This window comes from Empidonax traillii, unplaced genomic scaffold (genome assembly GCF_003031625.1).
Source record: "Empidonax traillii isolate 1590-97213 ecotype Southwest subspecies unplaced genomic scaffold, ASM303162v1 scaffold138:size3245559, whole genome shotgun sequence".
In the NCBI taxonomy this organism is placed as follows: Eukaryota; Metazoa; Chordata; class Aves; order Passeriformes; family Tyrannidae; genus Empidonax; species Empidonax traillii.
Window position 1 is genome coordinate 2,224,867 of NW_020955331.1, and position 18,528 is coordinate 2,243,394.

The following is an 18,528-nucleotide window of genomic DNA, read 5'->3' on the forward strand; positions in this document are numbered from 1 at the left end:
GCTCTGAGTTCTCCCAATGCAGCACAGAAAGCAAACCCACCACTGGCTGGTGCTTTTGTCACGTCTGCAGAAGGTCAGGTGTCCCCATGAAGAAGTGACAGGTTTTGCAGGGTCTCCCAGAAATTACAACAACTGGAACAAGTCAAATTAGCTGCTCCTCATATTGTGCTATTGGCCAGAAGCAAAAGGAGCAAGCAAAAGCTTGCTCCAAGAATAGGACCAGAGCCAGGATGTCCAAGAAGGTTCACACCGACAAGTGGAAGTGGAGCCTCGGAAGGGCACTTTTTCTTCCTCGCACCTTTCTGATGCCTGAAGGCCAGACCCTCTTGGTTGGGATTCTTTCCCTTTTAACAGTGTGGGAGTCAGTAATATGCAGACTCACAAATGAAACCTCCTACATTCTTACACGTGCAGCCAGCCCCTCACTAACTGTCTCAGTCCTTTTGCAATATCACTCACCACAGGGAGAAGCCAGCAGGAAGCCATTAGGTAGCTAATGGGCAAAAGCAAAGAAAAAAAAATAATATCCATAGCGCTGGATGCAGAACTGAGACCCACATGGAGACTGATTGTCTCCTCTTGACATCAGTAGGGAACATATCTACATTGCTAGTTTAAAGCAAGTCCCCACTTATTACAGTTCTTGTCAGATTGGCCAAGTCTCCGACCACGAGGCTGAGTGCTTTAAAATGCTTGTGTGAATGACATGATCCCCTTGAAACTTTCAAGAAGGAGTGAAGAATAACACATAATTTATATCTAAACCCACTGACTACTTTGAAATCCCACATACAGACCTTTGCAAGTCTGTTCCAGCATATACTCAAAGGCAAGAAGGGACTATAGGAGAGGAAGAAAATAGAATCTTCAGTGTTTTTCTGAAATACAAAGCACACATCACTTCTCTGGGCTAGCAGCCTGATTCATTAAGTTGAACTATAGTATGTGGAGAGGAACAAATACTAGATGGACATAAACCTACCAGAGATTAGGATCTGCCTCCCTGGGAGACAGATGGTCCAGGTAGAGGATATAACATTCTCGCAGACCTACCTGGAAAATCACTTTTCAGTCCAGTAAAAAGCCAAGTCCCATCTCCCCCACAAAAATAACCCCAACACATACAATGCAGGAAGAACAAGATGGATACTTTTCAAAATGTTTTTTAATTAAAACCAAAAAAAGGAGCACACACCAGAGCTTGGCATGGGCTAGTCAAACTGCTGGTCACTGGGACGTTGAACTGGCTTGAGGAAGCCTGTGTTTCTGCATATCTCAGGAGCAGGGACTCCCAGGAAAGTACTATGCCTGCCAGGATACTGTTGCTTTGTGCTGAGCAGATTTCTCAGGTGGTGATGGGAAACTTCATCCTGAAGCCCAGACTCTTCTTTCAATAAACAGAAGTCCCAGAGACTGGAGAAAAAACTGTTTCAACAAATCTGCATGATTCAAGCACTTCTGGAGAGGATTCCCAGTTGTTTCTCCTGCCTTCCCTGGCAGGTTACACAGGTTTACATGGAGACTCATCTTTGGCAATAGCCACAAAGTTAAGACCTGGTTCTGATTCTGCTGAAGTCAATCCATATCCTTCCCAGGACCATAAGTGCAGCTGCACTGGGGCTTATGATCACTAGCCAATTCTGCTTTAAAGTTAAATCCTCATCCAATCCATCTAGCCAGCAACTTCTGAGAGTTTCTTGTGAGCGTGTACCACCAAATTCAGGTAAATGTGAACATTTTGGCTACAGCAATAGGGTGAAGTTTGCAAATACGCTCAAGAGATGAAGGAGCCAAAGTTTTGTTTTAAGACATGACTTGGGCACTAGATCAGGTATTGAAACCTCCCTGCCATCTAATAAAACAGTTTCAAAAGCTGTTGGTGTGTTGCTCCACCAGCCTCGTTTCTTTACTAGAAGGGCTGGGCTAAAAAAGTGACACATTTTTCATACACAATTTTTATCAGTTAGAATTTACTAGATATGCACCTCATTTGTCTGTCAAATATTTAAAAAATACTTCAACCTGCTCTAATAATCACATTTTAACACATGCATCAAGTTTGGATCAGAACAGCATCTCTGGGATAATCTGTAAGCCCAAATTGATGATTTAAGGCCTAAATATCAGTCACTGGCCAGCCAGCCACAATAAGTCACTCTATCCTTGAACTCTTGGAATTATTTTTGGCTCAGACTAACCCTTGTTACCATACATCTTATCCTATACACAGAAGAAAAGCATATGTGTTTTTCAAGGCTACTGTTGCACCACAAGTTTACATACAAACACAACTTTTGCAAACATGAGACCAGAGTAAGATCTCACATGTCCCAGGGTAAGTCGGAAAGTCCTCAGGAGTCCAGGGAATGGTAACTGCCATAAAGGATCAGGCCTAATACATGCATTACAGAAGCAAGGTAGCTCCTTTGCTTGAGGTCTGGCTGATTCACTTTGCACATACCACTGCTTTAGTATTACATCCTTATCTAATGGTAAACCTGTTTCAACAACATGCAATACATATTAATGCAATATGCACTGCAACACACAATATGCATCCAAAGAAATATGCCAATGCAAAACTCTGACTGCTCACACATACCCAGGCTAACAAGAAAGAGTCTTTTGCAAAAGACAATCAAGAAATCACCTGAAACCATGAGACCTGAGAGGCCCCAAGCAATCAGCAATACTGAGACCTAATAACAGATGTCTACTCATGAAAGAAACACAAACAGTGGGACTGAGGTAATGGCAGAGATTTCATTAGTGCAATTACATTTAAAATGGTATGTTCTTTAATAGAATTTAAATAAGGCTTTGAATAATTACACACACTAAAACTAACATTCCATAATCTTATTCCGCATGGAAAAGCAGCAGAAACAACCCTCTGGACTGTATAAGGTCCAATTAATGAACAATTACATTCAAAAAGCAGATCAAAACAGAAACAACTCTTTTCCCCAAATGCTGTATCATCTTTAAAGTCAACTTTCTCTCCTAGTGTGAGAAGTGTGAAGAGCAGATGACCTGGGCTTCAGCCCAGTAGATTTGGCCTCATCAAATTACCAGTAGTGCTTTCCAACCCAGTCTCTCCTCATTTCTTTAGGGTGATGGAAGCTCATGGAAAAAGAAGTGGATTTCCAAAGCAAGGGAAGATGAGTTGTCCTTTCTCCAGGATCAACAATGTGCATAAATTACGGAAGCTTGAAAAAAACCCCTACATTACACTGTGGCATGTGTTTACGATGCATGTTCTCCTTTAGAAACTACTCACAGATAGTGGGGCAGGATGGGTGAAAAAAATCAAAGCAGCATATGAAATAGTAATATACTGTTTCAAAATCTGCACCGTCCTGCAGAACCAGGATTTATAATTTATTCAGATTGTTCTCAACAGATCCAATCTATGCTGGATATGTAAAAACCGAGAGACTAAGTCATCAAGGAAAACCAAACAAAAAAACCTGCACACTGCAAGAGTTTTTAAAAAGAAACAAAATAAAAAAATCCCACGAAACATTGACAAAAGCTCAGAAAAATTTATCATCAATTCTGAAGTGGGGCCTTGTGACATCATCTGGATTAATAAAGACAGAGATGGATTTTCCGGGGTTCTCAGTCACTAGCTGTTGCAACTTTTTGGCTAATCGGTCATCAGGCTGGTTGGTGTCCCCTCCATCTGACTGTGGGGAGGGGATGCTAGTGGTGCTGCCCCGCCGCTGGAGCTCAAGTGTCAGTCGGTTGGCTGCTTTGACATGTTCTATGGCAGTTCGAAGATGCTCAGCAGGGTCTGAGCGGACCGAGGACAACTTTCGTGCATGCAGCATGACGGTCTCCTCAGAGAGGTGCTCCAGCATATTGCACTGGGGGATGAAATAGTTAGGGCACATCTTGTTGACCAAGCAGTGCTGGAGATCATCAATGAGACCCAGGAGGAAATGGGCTGCGTAATCCTCCTGGGCCAAGTAGCTGGCTGGCAGCCTGTCACAAGCCCATAGCATCATGCTCCGCAAGTGATATGGACTAATGGCTTTGGGGCGGGACAGCAGTTTGATGATGATAGCTTTGCAGGCCTGATAGGCTTGCATGAGGCTGCTAGAGATGCACTTTTTCAGCTGCACTTCACTCCTGGCAAATGACAACCTCCATTCATTGTCCTTCTTCCCCTTGTACGAACATGCAGGCACTAAGTAAAACCCACTTATTACTTCCTCCTCTGTGATCTTCCCATCCCAGAAGTGGTTCTCCATCAGCCAGCTCTGTGCCACAGCTGGCCAGCCTTTGAAGGACACCACAGGGACAATGTCATACAGCATGCGGCTGCTGCCCACTCCCAAAATGATGGATATGATAGTCCCATTCTTTTCTACCTTCTCCACCTTTGGCATCCCTCGTTGGGGCTTTTTCTGGATCTCGGAGAGGACAATGCTAATGGAGTCATAGAACCAGTCTGCAACTTTTGTTGGAGAGAAGAAATAATTAGTAGCTCCATTGATATGGTCCACGATCGTGCAGCAGTCCTTCCATTTGCTGATAGTTCCTTCATCAAACAGACGCAGGCTCAGCCAAGAGTGGCACAAAGCCGAGTGGCGCATGTCCAGCGTGACTGGTTGGTTGCGGTCATGCAGCTTCAGCGCAGGCACAAGCAGGGTGAAGTCCATGTCATAGTCTGTGCCTCGTGCATACACATTCAGCTCATCAAGGTCGATGTCCACCACACCTTCCCGCACACCGCCTGAAAGCAGCAGATACTCGTTGGCTACAGGCAGCTTCTGGTCAAGTTTCTGAACCATGCCTGCAAAAAAGACAGAAAGAGAAGTCCTTTCAGAAAAAAGCAAAGAGATCTGGGATACAGGATTCAACCAGGATTAAAAACCATTCCATACCCAGAAGGAAAGAAAAGCAACCAGAGGTATCCATCACTGTTTGTGTGACAGAATCATACATAAGGCCCAGCACTCAGACTTTTAGTCCCACCTGACTCATGGCAGGGCCTTCCCTGCATTCCTGGGAATGAGTGAAGTCCACCCTAAACATCATACTGAGAGCAACGGAAAAAAGCAGAAGTCTCTGGTAAAATACAGCAAAGCTACTTTGGGGACTAAATTTAACTTCTTAAACACCTTCTAAACCAGTTTTGCACCATATTGACACTCATTTCCATGGCATCAGAATGTTTCACCAACAGTTCAAAAAGAATTGGCAGGTTGTTCTTATTTTTTCTCTGGCATAAGAAAAGAGCTGGACCACCAAATGAATAGCTACAAGTGTTAGTTCAAGCAGGTCTAATTTTACAATCTGCTTTACATTTACTGATTAACAAGGAAGTATGAACAAAGGCAATGCATCCTCCTCTTATGGGCAAATGGAGAGAGGTGAAGCGACCAGGCAGTTAGAGAAGCCAGTTTTGAGACTGGTTCTTCAAGCTGCAATGACGGTATCATGCCATGAAATATCTGATCAGCTCCCCAAAACAGACATGAAGACAGATTTCTATTTTCATCACCAAAAGCAGACACTTCCCTTCACCCTGCACTGCCCTCATCAGTTGCACAGAGCTGACTTTTCACTGGGTATTCTATATATACCACTATACTGTGTTAGAACGTGAACAGCAGACTGAGAAGAGATTCCACACAGTAGCTGAGATATGAGCACCTTATTCAGTGTTCAAATTAGGCCTAAAATTGTGCTCTGCACTTCATATGCTCTGTAGTCTACTCCTGCTATCTGGGCTGTTTCAACCCTGGTGTTCGTCTTGTGGTTAAATGCTCTTGGTTCCTTCCCAGCCTCAGTTCAGCCAGCACGCCCAGGCCACGAGGGAACAAAGGCCAGCAACTCTGAATGGAGATGCTGGAGCTGTTATAGGCACTGCAAAAGGGATAGACCATTATTCCTTACAAGCATAAACATACTAGTTTCTGTTGGCACACATTACTGACTCGAGTTTTTTGAAAGGCAATATAACTTGTTTTTATCAAGGGTGGTCAAATGGAGAGCTTCCACTACAAGGAAGCCAGTCTTAGAGATACATCAGTGACAATAACTAGCCAGAGGAATAATGGAGTGAGCCAGAAAGCTGCCAATCACACCATCAGCCGAGGAACCACAGACACATTAGGAATGTTTTTTACTGAAACACAAATGATCAGAGCTACAGTTTAAGCACCCATCCTGGCACAGCCTCAGGGACTGCAGAGCCTTTCCTGAGGTAATGCATCCCCATGGGATCACAGATACTGCCTGGACTAGGGTCTCCCTAGCAGGGTGTAGCAGCAGCAGCACTGCAAGGCACCGAGGGCTGCACTAGGCTAAGTGGCATTGCAGTACTTTGGGAGAGACTCACTTGGTCTTTCCTGCGTGATAGGACAGGAAATACGAAACACTATCTGCATACACAGAGGTAAGCCATGACCAGAGCAAAATCTAAAGCTATGCAGACACTGATTCCTTGGAAAAGCTGGGGAGACTATAGGAAGAGGCCTATGTATGAAGCAGAATGTATCTTGGGGCAATATTCAGTGTAACTATACAATCCCCCATGTGAAATTCCTGGTTAAATACATTTTACCTGTTTCATTCCTTCCAAGAGCACTGGACCCAGTCCATTGAGCTGGGATGATTTTCCTGCCAGGCAGGCAAGGACATAACCCTTTCCATTTCATGCAGCTGCAGGGGCTGCAAGAGAAGGAAATAGCTCTGAAGGAGTGCTAAGAAACTCTTCCTGTTAAATCCTGAGCTAATCCCATTCTGCAATCTTGCCACATGCTGCCCTGTTCATCCTCAAAGGGTAATAACCAGGAAAAGCTTCTGTCAACCACAAAAACATTCTCTGAGGCTTAGATACACGGTGAGCCACGTTACCCTGATCTATGGAGTGGCAAAGCCTTGCACAGGCTTCTCTATCCCAGAGGTGAAATAAGTAGCAGTCACTCCTTCGTTGTACCCAAAAGGGGTTTTCTAACTGGTACCTAAATTGACATGACCTCTGCAGCCACTAGTGACATGCTGCTTCTGAATCCTGTCCTTGAAACAGTGCAAGCAGCCTTAGTGCTTTACAGCCCACCTGTAAGTTGAGTTCAGGACCCATGAAGTAGAATCTGAGTCAATCACATCATAGACAGAGAGCAACTGGTTTTATTTCCTAAGTCACTACTGGCCCTGACTATGGAGCAGCGCAGGATATGTAGGGTACTGATGGTCCATCCTGCCTCTACACTGAGCCCACAATTTTCCACTCAGGACTGTTCCTGACATAGGCATACATAATGTAACTATACTACAGAAGAAACTGTTCAGTCCTATAGGACTCAAAATGCACTTTTCCAAATATTTTTAAACTTGAAGGATGAAAAATGTTCTGTGAAGTTCTGCAGTTTGCCCTTTGCACCAAAATTTCTATCCTCTGGTACAGCCAGAGCCTTTGACTGAAAAAGAAAATCATATGATTTTTCTAAAAGGTAAATTCTCCACTATGGAATCTACCGTGGGATGAGTTGCTCTCCTCGGCCTGAAGAGATCCTTTGTCCTTATGTGGGACCAAAATGAGTCTGATCCCATTCAACCAATAGCAAGATGGGCTCAAGTCCTGCTTTGTAAACAGCCTGTGCTTATCTGCCTGGAAAATAACAATGAACACACATGACCCACCTCAAAAGCCAACTGAGAGCAGGAGCCACTCCTGGAATGCCAGTTCTAAACCATCTTATAGCACTCCTGCCTCCACTAACACAAAGAAAAGCTTGCACTGGACAAAACCTGCACAGCGTGCTGTACTGCCAGAGGGGTCAAAAATACCATCTAGCAAAGAGAGACTTCTGCTCCTGGTGAGTAGCAAACCCTTCAGAAAGAAGCATCCCATAAAGTCAGAGGCATAGCTCTCCAAGCACTGTCATGTGGGTACTCCCATCGAAGAGATACTTTTACCCACAGCAAAGAAAGAAAAAGAGAAGACCCATTTCCAGCATCCTTGCAATAAAAAAGGCTTTCTGCCCCCAGATCACTCTTTACACTTCCTCTAGAAAGAAAATGTTTTCAGTGCTAATCATTAAGCCTAGTTTGCAAGGCTGAAGACTCCTGACAGGGAAAGGTGTTGGACACTGGCAATAATTCTCTTGCTTTTTCGTCTCCAGAACTCTAGAACTACCAGCAGAAGAGGAATATGAAAAAATAGTACAGGAAATGATCCAGTATATCATCAATATCTCTCTACCTAGGTGGCTGCAGTTTAAATCTAATCCTTGAGCTCTGCCTGCCACATAATTTCCCCTTCAAGTCCTGAACCAAAAACATCTGCAGCTCTGCCACAGAACTAGAGAAGGAATTTTTGCTAGCAGATCACAACAGCATTGCTGATCCAACAGAAGAGGTGGACCAGGGAGTTGAGATGAGATCCCCTTGAGGAAAATATATTTAGAATAGGCATAGAGCATTCTATAAATAGTTGAGATGGACAAATTCAGGATTCACTAAGGCTTTAGGGGTTTGCAATGTCTTCAGACTGCCCCCCCTTACTGAAAAACTTATTTGAAATGTGAAAGGATTTCAAGGAATCCCATTAGCCAGCACTCCATGATATACACTACCCTGGCACAAGCTTTCATCACAAGTTTCTAGAGCCCAAATGCCAGCATGAAAGAATCATATGAAGGTACAACAGAAGTAGGCACTCCAGTTCAGCAAGCACATAAGTGCAAACACAAAAAAGGAAAAATACCAAGATTGGTACTTGACCCAAGTGCTTAAGATAATAGCACCAATGGGCCATTTGAGTTCTCTCCATCTCAGCACCAGGATCACCTGGGAGAAGGAGGGAACAGAGGTTACAGATAACCTTATGAAATTTATAGTAGTCTGAGCTGTGAAGTTGTCTGTAATAACCACACCCAGAATTTGTCAGTTCAAACACAAAAAAAATTATTTTAGCTGAAGGACCAGCTCTTACGGCATCGAAGTAGGTTCAATGATACTTAAGAAGCCTGCTGCTGCTACCAGGCAAAACACATAATTTGCAGTTGTACCATGTGTAACACGTTTTTTTGAAAAGGTTGTTTGGCAAAGCTGGTATTTTGCTAAGTAAGAGACTGGTGTTCAGTTACCACTTTCATCTAAAGCACCTTAAAGGAGTTCTGTTTTCCTAGACATGTAACTTAGTCTAGGACCTTCCCAAGCTATTAAATTTGGCATCCTAACAGCTAAGTATACTTACAAGCATGAGAAAGGTAGGGAATGTGAGAAGCAGGAGCAGGACCTACAGGCCAAGCTTGCTGATTGGTTTACTAAACATCAATTCAGAGTAACATAGGTGAGCAATTGAGTTCTTTCGACAGAATTTCATTCCATTGTTGCTTCTTCAATGTCAGGAAAAAATGATTTATTTCTACTCCAAGCACTGTGACACAATGAGAATAATGACAGAGAAAAGAAATTTTACTTTTATATAATACCTACATTTGGGACACCTCCTTGAATGAACTGAAGCTCTGGTGCAGATGACATAGACATTAAAAACAAACAAACAACAACAAAGAAAGGAAAGGCAAAAAAGCAATGAAAAGATGCTCTCTATCTTCGGAAATTACAGAATCTCAGATGAACCAACTTCAGGACCATTGCAGTGTGTGCTGGGATCTGCTACTATTTCATGATCAGCTTTGTGTAGATAAGGAGGAACACACATATTTGTCTTTAAAGAAATTGACCACAATAAAAAAAATTACATAAAAACTTATTTTTAACATATGCATTTCCTAACTTTAGGTTCCTTCTTGAAGACTTCCTTCCTGATGCTTTAGATATGCAACCATTGCCACCAAAAGGAAACATAAGCAAAAAAAGATGCTGTTCTGTTAGTCTAACTTGGTCTCATCAAACTGAATGAGGTAATATTTAGGGCAGTCACTGAATTCAGGGAGACTTCCGCTGTACAAGAACAAGAGAGAGGTCAAAAGAGCAGTGGGATGCTCAGAGAGGCTCCACAAAGGAGAATCTGCAGAACTTAACACACAGCCTATCATGGGAGTTCTTCTCGGAGCCAAGCCAGACTCAGGTGCTAGCTCTGCACTGCTCCTGTTCTCCAATTTAGACCTCAGCATCTGCAGTAGCCTTGATTGTGTTCCACATCACCCTGCTGGCGAGGAGCACAGCCTCAGTTTTCTTCCTTGACCCCTGCATCACCCACTCCTTCTGCACAGCCTGCAGGGCTTCCTGTAAGCTACTGGGACCGTGAGTTATGGTAACATCCCTGTCCTTGCAGACTTTCTGTGCCAGGAAGGGTTTGCAGCCTGGCCCAGAAAGGTGTCTTGGTCCCTCAGAGATCATCTTCCACTTCTTAAGATCACAAATGTATTCTATTTGTTATCTGCACAGGAGGCAAATGAACCATAAAAATACTGTGGACAAGCTGCTGAAGACCTTTAGGGGCACAATGATCCCTAGACACATGTAAACAATATGCACAAGCTTATCTGTGGATAAGCCAGGAGCTTGCCCCTTCCCTCCAGGAGGAAAAGACTGCACGTTAATGGTAAGGGGCTGGCTGCAGCCCATAGGCAGCTGTGCTATGCAATTCAGCAAACAAAGGTGATGTTTGCTGCTGCTCTGCTCACCTCTTGACTTTGCTCTCTAGGCTGAGAAGAAGTACAAGTCTGTGTGACATCAACTGTTAAAAACAGCTGCAGCACAAAATAAACATGCCTGGCACCTGCCCTTCAGCCCCACACTGGAGTTCAGAAGTGCCAGAGTACCTTCTCAAAGAGTACCCTGCTCAAAGACCCAAAGCACTGTGAATTCAAACTAGGCAAAGTGCCGTCTGTGAGGGATCACAAGAACTGGGACACTCAGACGCTTTACACACTTCAACACATTTACCTGGACAGAAGGGAGGGAAAGGAGAACTGGAAAAAATTACAAATATCCTTCTCCCAGCTTCTCTCTCTCCCTCACACACCAGGAGAAAGCCTACAGAATTAAAACTGAGATTTTCTCTAGAGAAACCCAATACTGGCATTCTAACTGCTATCTTCTACCCCCTTTTCTTTCTTTGCAGCTAACTTGATCTCCGCAAAACAAGAGGTTTGGATGATCTCCTCAATCAATAGCCATGATGTGGTGTTCTGGCACTGATTATTGGCCGACCTTGCATTTCAAGTGTGCCCTCTTCAAACCATTAGCTTGTGCTCTATCAGGAGTCTTCTGTCACTTGCAGCTAGTCTTGCACAGACCTGACTATTGTCTTAACCAACATTTTTTAGTAATCATACTGAAATAAAGTGAGTATAATGCTACCGCTATTGCAGCCCCAGCAAGGACGAAGAAACATGGCTGCACATCCCTGATAAAAGCAATCAGGAAGTCTCCACTGACATTTATAGGGCTGTATGTTTAAAGTCCTCCATAGACCCAGCCAAGGCTCTAGACAAGTGAACTCCCACACAGAAGGGTTCCAGGAAGGAAACATTTCTGAGAAGACAGTGTTAGAAATTGCTTTTGATTTGACAGATCTCATTTGCTCTCGCTGGTTCAGCACTTCCAGCAAGAAGCAGCCCAAAGCCCTTGTAGGGAAGCTTGCCCTGTGATAACTCATGCCCCAGCTCCAGGCATGTTTTCTGGGACATGCAGAAATGTGTCACTGTGAAACTAACCACACTTTGTGGAGATGTAGAGCCCAAGCTCAGGAAGCTGAGTCCACCCAGGTTTGTAAGGAGTTGACATACCTGCTGTCAAAGGCAGGGGTAGTGCCTATTCATTTCACTAGGGTGGACAAAAAACACTGTGCTGGGTGTGTGCCCCCCTTGCGCTCCCTGACAGAAAGGAGAAAGGAAAGAGAAGACATATAGAAGGGATCTCCCTTATATATGTGATCTCTTTTCTAGGGAAAGCTAGGGATTATCCACATATACCATTGCCTCTCTCTTTTCTTCTGCTTAATCCTTCCAGAGGACCTAGCATAGTCAGGGCTCTTGATTTTTCCTCACAGGTCTACCCAGTTTGATGCATATCCTTGGGCATGCCATTTTTTCTTCTACCTGAAATCATTACCATCTTGTAAGCCCCAAAGGCTGAGGAAGTCTGACCTCCTGGATGATCAGAAAGTGCTTGGAATTGCTCAGACAGCACTAATCACACACTAGATGCTCTTAACAGAGAACCAATTTCTAAACTTAGGATCTTCCATGCTGGCCAGGCAATTCTTACTCTTGACTGCTATAAGAAATACAGGAAACCCCAGGCTACTCAAAAACCAAAAAGCTTTTGTCATTTTCTGTGAAGACACTAGACAGGCACTCTGCAGTTCCTTGACAATTCTGCTGCAAACAGCAGATCCTGCGGAACAGGAATGCTGTTCAAAGGGAAGATCTCTGCAGAGGTCTCCCAGCTCTGCCCAAGCAACGCGTGTTGAATTTCCGAGGCTTCTTTAAGACAGGATGGAGGCCACTCTGATACATCTGGACTGCACAGATTCTTCTGTTTCCTTCGGTAGTTGCAAAACTATTTATGAGCAGCACAAGTTTTCGTTATGCAGAAGAACTGAAAGAGTCAGCTTTTTAGGGAGGGGAGTCTTTAGTTACAAAGCACATTTGGAGAGGACTGTTGGCGGAAGCAGGCAGGGGGCGGGAGAAGAGTGGGGAGACTGAATCGTGTGATATCAGTTTAGTCAAATATGGGAGGTAAGTGAAAGAAGCTGCTCCTTGCAGATACACCAGTGTCCTACTGATTCTGCTCTTTTTAGAAATCTTGTGACAGGGTGACAGAACACACTGCAGGGAGACAGCATCCCCTCGTAAAAGAAATCGGCTTCCTTCTCAAAAATCTTCTTTAAAAACAATCGTAAAAGTAGTGTCCCGTGTTTTTTTTTCCATTTTCATGTGTCCTGGTGTAAGCCATCCACCTAGCAGAAATCCTGTTTGCCAGCAGGAGAGGGGTGTTTCATGGTGCAAGCAGAAAAAAGCTGGGGGGGGGGGGAAGAGAGAGAAAGAAAGAAGGAGTCCAGATTGAAAGGGTGAGCCTGTACAGCAAAGAGTGGTGCTGTCACAAACACATAAACCCACCGTGGCAACAAAACCAGCAGCAGTGGTACTGTAGTGACCTGCTTGGCTAAACCAGTTAGGTCTCAGAGACCACAAAAGCCGGACTAGATTGCTTCCAGAGCTGGAAACAGCATTTTCAGAGGGAGTCCCCCCTTCACTCCTATGTACCTCTGCTTTGGGCAGGGAAGAGCTTGAGAGCCATGTTCCAAAATGATGCTGGGTTTCCAGCCTGTCAGTCTGCTTATCCAGTGGTCTTACTCCAGAGTCATATTAACCAAACTAAGGTGAGAGTGATGAAAGCTGAAAGCCGACACAGAATATGATGTATAAGTCAAAGAGGTGCTCTAGAGTCTGAAGAATATCGGTGATGAGGTCTGAGAGCAGCTGACAAGCAGAACAGAAGGAAGAGGGGACAGAAAGGATACTTATAAGAACAGCTTGCTGCTACACTCTGCTTAACACTGTACAGTGTGTCCATAGGGTGTCCATATTTTCAAGGGTGCATAAGACATAAAATTCCCTTTGGAAATGGCACAAGATGCCATCTTTCCTGGAACTGCAATCCCAGAGACAAAATATGCCAGGGGACAGATTGCTTTAACAGTTCCACCCTCTGGGAGGCAAGGACTACACAGGGTCTAGATGGGCCATTTCTGCTCACACCCTCACAGAGCACTACCAAGTATTCAGCACGATGTTATATTGAGGGAGACTTGCCAGGATTCCTGTCTTGGATCTGCTTAAAAGGTAACAGCAGTGGGCACAAACCAGGTTGAGCATCTTGAGTGCAAATGTGCAGCTCCTTGCAGGAGAGGCTGTTCTGCCCTTGTTTTCCTAGTCCCTTCATTGTTACTGAGATCTTTACAGGAGCACAACAACCTCAGTGAGATACATAACATGTTTATCTACCCTAGAATCCTGTCTCAGACAACTGCTGCTAAGTGCTTTCAGGGGAAGAACATAAGAGTGAGGAAAATACAGCATAATAGTTTTCCCTCTGCAACCTTCAAGCAGTCTTTGGCTTTGCAGTTTCCCAAACCAGACGCAGTATTTGCAGTTTTAACAGCACTGACAGACTTATCTTCTGGGAATGTCTCTCACTGCTTTCTAAATCGGCTATATTTTTGTTATAGTCAGTTCCTTGCAGCACTCTCTTTCACAAAGCACATGTTGCGTCAAAAGGACTTCCTTTTGCTGGCTTGCTAGGAAATGAAGAAACTTACCTAACCATGAAACCTTCCACAGGTCAGTGAAGATTTTACATGACTCCATCAGCCATCCTTCTTCTATGTTGAAAAGGACAACTTATTTAAATTTTGTATAGTTTACTGTCCTCTGCATTTGCATGGGCTCCTGTATTACTACATGCCATGTAAAACAAGGTGGTCAACTGCATGGCACATAAGAAGGTGACTTCTGGGTGGATGTCTTCCCAGTCCTCTGGGAAATACTTCAGCAGCCTTGCTTGCTAAATTAGCCCCCCTCCAGGTTTGCTCAATGTAATGGAGTCTTCCTCTCCAGAATTTAATTTCACCCTCAGGATACTTCCCTCAAAAAAGCCAACACCAATCCCATTACTTTACAGAGGATGTTGCTGACACTGGAAAAGAACAGTGGAAGTAGGACAGAGGAAGGTTTTGGAAGCTGCTTAGGAGAACAAAGTTCCCACCCTCCCTCAAGCTCTCATCCCAATCTGACTAGTCAGCGCCAGGTGCCTCTCACAGAAAACACGTGGCAGCTCTCCAGTGATGAGCAAAGCCATTCCCTTCCAGACCTGGGAACACATTCTCCTCTCGCTCCAGTCAGCCAGAGGGACATGAGTACCCATCGGGCAGAACTTGACTCCAAGGTTGCAAAAGCACTTTGGGCTTCTCTGGGATGGTTTTCTGTTCTCAGTCACTGTCTGGTATCTCTTTGCCCACCCTGAAAGGGCTAAGTTGCTACACCACTTTATGTTCTGGTGCCAGGCAGAGAACAGTGTCCAGAGGAATGCCACCACACCCTCACATCCTCTAAATAATACAAGAGCCTCCACTATAAATGCACTTCGAGCTGTTCAGCCAAGCCTTCTGCTTGCAGTTATCCAACATCTTAGAAATTCTCTCCCCAGCTGCTAAATTACCAGATTGCTTTATGTCTTTAGCAGTTGTTTTCTACAAAGATAAGTCACAGCCAGAGCAAGTCACGGCACTATTCCTTATGAACTGGGCCTGAACTAACATTGCCCATCCTCAGTACCTGCCAATTCTGTAATAACAGCTCTACCTCACTGCAGAGCAGCAGGAAATTTGTCCTTGACTCAACATTTCTACACTAAATCATCTAGCAAAGCTAAACTTTCATGTGGAGTATACATGGCAATTAACAGCTATCAAAAGGCTGATGAATAACCACAGCTGTAATTCATTTAATATTCTTGATTTTCCCTTAAAATCAATCAAACCTGGCTCCTGGGGTCAATGACATGATTGGAATGGCATCCCTTCAATCGCTTTCATTCTCTTCCTCTACCAGTGACTAAATCTGTTTAGGTTTATACCACGGGACAGGTCAGAAAAAGAGGGAATGAAGGATGATTCCAGGAAACCAGCCAAGCTCCATGAGAGTGCTGGACACAGGGGAAATCTGTTCTCTGAGTACAGAAGGAAAACAGGTGCCTTCAGAAGCTTTTCTGAGGTATTTGATGGAGAAGACAACATGAAGTGAATCCTCTCTCTAGCCCCCAAAATTCACTGGACTCCATTCACACAGACCTAACCCAGCCCCTTTGACAAATCCTGTTTCCAAACACTGGGAAAGCCAAGACAGATAGGCCAAATACACCTGAGACAGTCAATGCCAGAACCACAATGTCATTTTTCACTGTCCTTTCACATGAGCATGGATTAGACTAGCAAGATGAGGCAGGGGATGCAGATCCTTGACAGAGAGTGCTGAAACGAAAAAGTCTTAAACAATATAGCTGTTTCTGACATCATGAAGAGCAAGTTTTTCTGCAGTACTAACCAATTTCCCACCCACCAAGAACATTGCCAAAGCCACGTGACTGGATCAAGTCACCTATATGAAATACTTCTGTAAAGGCCTCACGTGCAGCATCAGTTATACGAAAAGTGCTGGCTGGCTTTGACATTCATGCAGAATTCTTCTTCATCCACATCACCAGGAGAAGTTCTTACAGGCCAAATTTGCTGTTAGCAGAAAAGAGCAGCTCTTCTGAAATGAATGGAAACAGGTGGCAGAAATTTCAAAGGCAATCCTTCCCACTTGACTGGGAAACAGGCAAAGGAAAACCTAAGCCCTCCAAACTTGCCTGTCCATATCCCACTGCTCCTACTGTCCTGCTCCAGCTTCACCTTGTAGAGGTCATATTTGACAGCACACAAAAGCCAACAGAAGTTTCTAATGGTGACTTCAATCCCAAATTTTCAGATTTTATAGTCATTTATGTGCAGCTGAGCACCGTGATCTGTTAAAGAGCGTAACAGGAAGCACTGTGTGGATTTGATCTTCACTGAGCATCAAGCCCATGGCTCCAGCAGCTGTCAAGGATCTCTCCTCCCTGCAGCACAGGCAGCACTTCTTTGTTACCAGAAACAGGACTTGAAATGCCCTTTGCACAGTTCTTCCATTTTGCCTGCTCTCCTCACTCGGGACAAATTCCAGGGGACAAGCCACTTTTATTGCAAAGCCTTTTTGTTCTTACCTGGAATGAAATAAAGCCTCACACATATTTATTTAAAGCAGCCCTGGTGATCTCTCAGCTCATCAGGATGATAGCTACATCGTGAGGTGAAAGAGAGAAGAGAAAGCAAAATTGTTGCTGATCAAACAGAAAATTCACAAAGAATGTTCCAGGAAGCCACCCCCTCCAATAGCCTATCCCAAAGTAATGCCTCATCTAAAAATCTAGTGGAATATGGACATAAGCAAAATTTAGGTCCAGAGAACTGTCAGAGACTTATACAAAAGACCCTGTGAAGTAGGATCTCCAAGTGTCTTGTAATGGAAAGCTGATGACAATCAAAGCTCATTCTTCAGTTCTCATCTCTTATCAGGGCTGCTTCACCTTGCTGACTCTGAAAGCTCAGGTGAACAGAATGCTGTTCACCAATCCTCCCAAGTTTTAGGAAGCAGTGTCCCCAGCCCAAACATACATGAAGAGACAGGCCATGAAATCACAGCAGTGCCTTCCCAGTTTCATTTTTTTTCCAGGCATTTTTGCAAGGAGGACAAAGAAAAGGCAGCTATTGCTCAAAATTCAAGCTCAACAATACAGTAAATTCAGTTAGTTCACTTAGCATTCCCCTAAGAATATGAGAACTAGAAAAGCTCTGTTTACTCTCTGCTTCATTTAACAGGGAACCTCACATCACTCCAGTAACAAGCCTTAAGGGAAACCACAGTGTACAGGTAGAATTTTCATAGCAGGTCTGTTGTATTTGAAGTTTCTTTCAAAAATTAAACTACCTTCTTTATTGTCTTACATAGTGCATAATCCTGAATTTTAATCCTACAAATTCCCTAATATATCTGTAGCAATAATGACATATGCTAAAAAGCTTTCTTCACAAATGCTGATACAGAAATTATGCTTAGAAGAGTCAGGCACAAGGAGAACACAGATCCTTCAAATGAATTCAGTAATTAGAAATATCACCTGTATTTTATAGATGTTGCTGTGAAAATACCTTTTAAAATTTTGCCATGGATGCTCAGCTCCTGCAAGGCTTGCTACGCCTTGCATGAAAACACTTCCCAGCAAAATGGGGATGGATATTGTTTGAATACAGCCCTGCTACACAGAAAGCAACGACTAACACAATCCTTGCTAGTTTCTCACTGACACATGGTCCCCACCCTGTGATTAACAGACAAAGAAAGAAGATTACAGACCTCCTAAATTTGCTAACACAGTCTGCAGAATTAATTGCATGAGGTAGAAGTGGAAATCTGAGGGTGTGAGCTGGTCCTGTAACAAGGGTGTTTTCCCTGAAGTCAGACAAAGATGATGTACAGCTCATACCCAGAAGATATTTGAGCATGGTCCTACTTGTTTGTTCCTGGCTGCACTTGAGGAAGGGGCTGGCTGGGATCGTTCTACTTGTGCTCGTGTAGATCTGCCTTGCATGATAGCTGGGCCAAGAGTCTTCTGCCCAAATACACATTCCTCTGCTCTTCCCGGTTCACAAACAACCCCTGGGAGGAGTGCAAAAAGACCTTTCAGATTTCTGTCCCCACCAGGGATGGAAGGTGTCATACTGAATGGGATTTGGGGTACTTCCTAGCCAAGCTCAGACATGAACCAGGCTTATCTACAGGCATAGCCCAGAGGGGGGCAAAAGCATATCGATTCCAAAAAGGCAACATTTGCTTGTGCTCAGCCGTGTCACTGCCACCCTCTGCCTATAGACAGGGGCACCACTAGGAAGACCCTGTAAATTAAAATCGGTTGCTAAGCCACAGCTCCCTTCCCCAAATTATACTGTGAAAA

At 44.0% G+C, this 18,528-nt stretch overlaps 1 protein-coding gene across 1 annotated transcript in view; it reads right to left on the reverse strand.

Moving 5' to 3' along the window:
• Positions 1-1,147: 1,147 nt before the first annotated feature.
• The window catches only part of MB21D2 (Mab-21 domain containing 2), a 60,716-nt gene continuing 43,335 nt past the window's right edge, over positions 1,148-18,528 (reverse strand). The window contains exon 2 of the mRNA XM_027884091.1: positions 1,148-4,801. Coding sequence (XP_027739892.1) covers positions 3,537-4,801 — 1,265 coding nt within the window. The 3' untranslated portion in view covers positions 1,148-3,536. The remainder of the gene's footprint in view (positions 4,802-18,528) is intronic.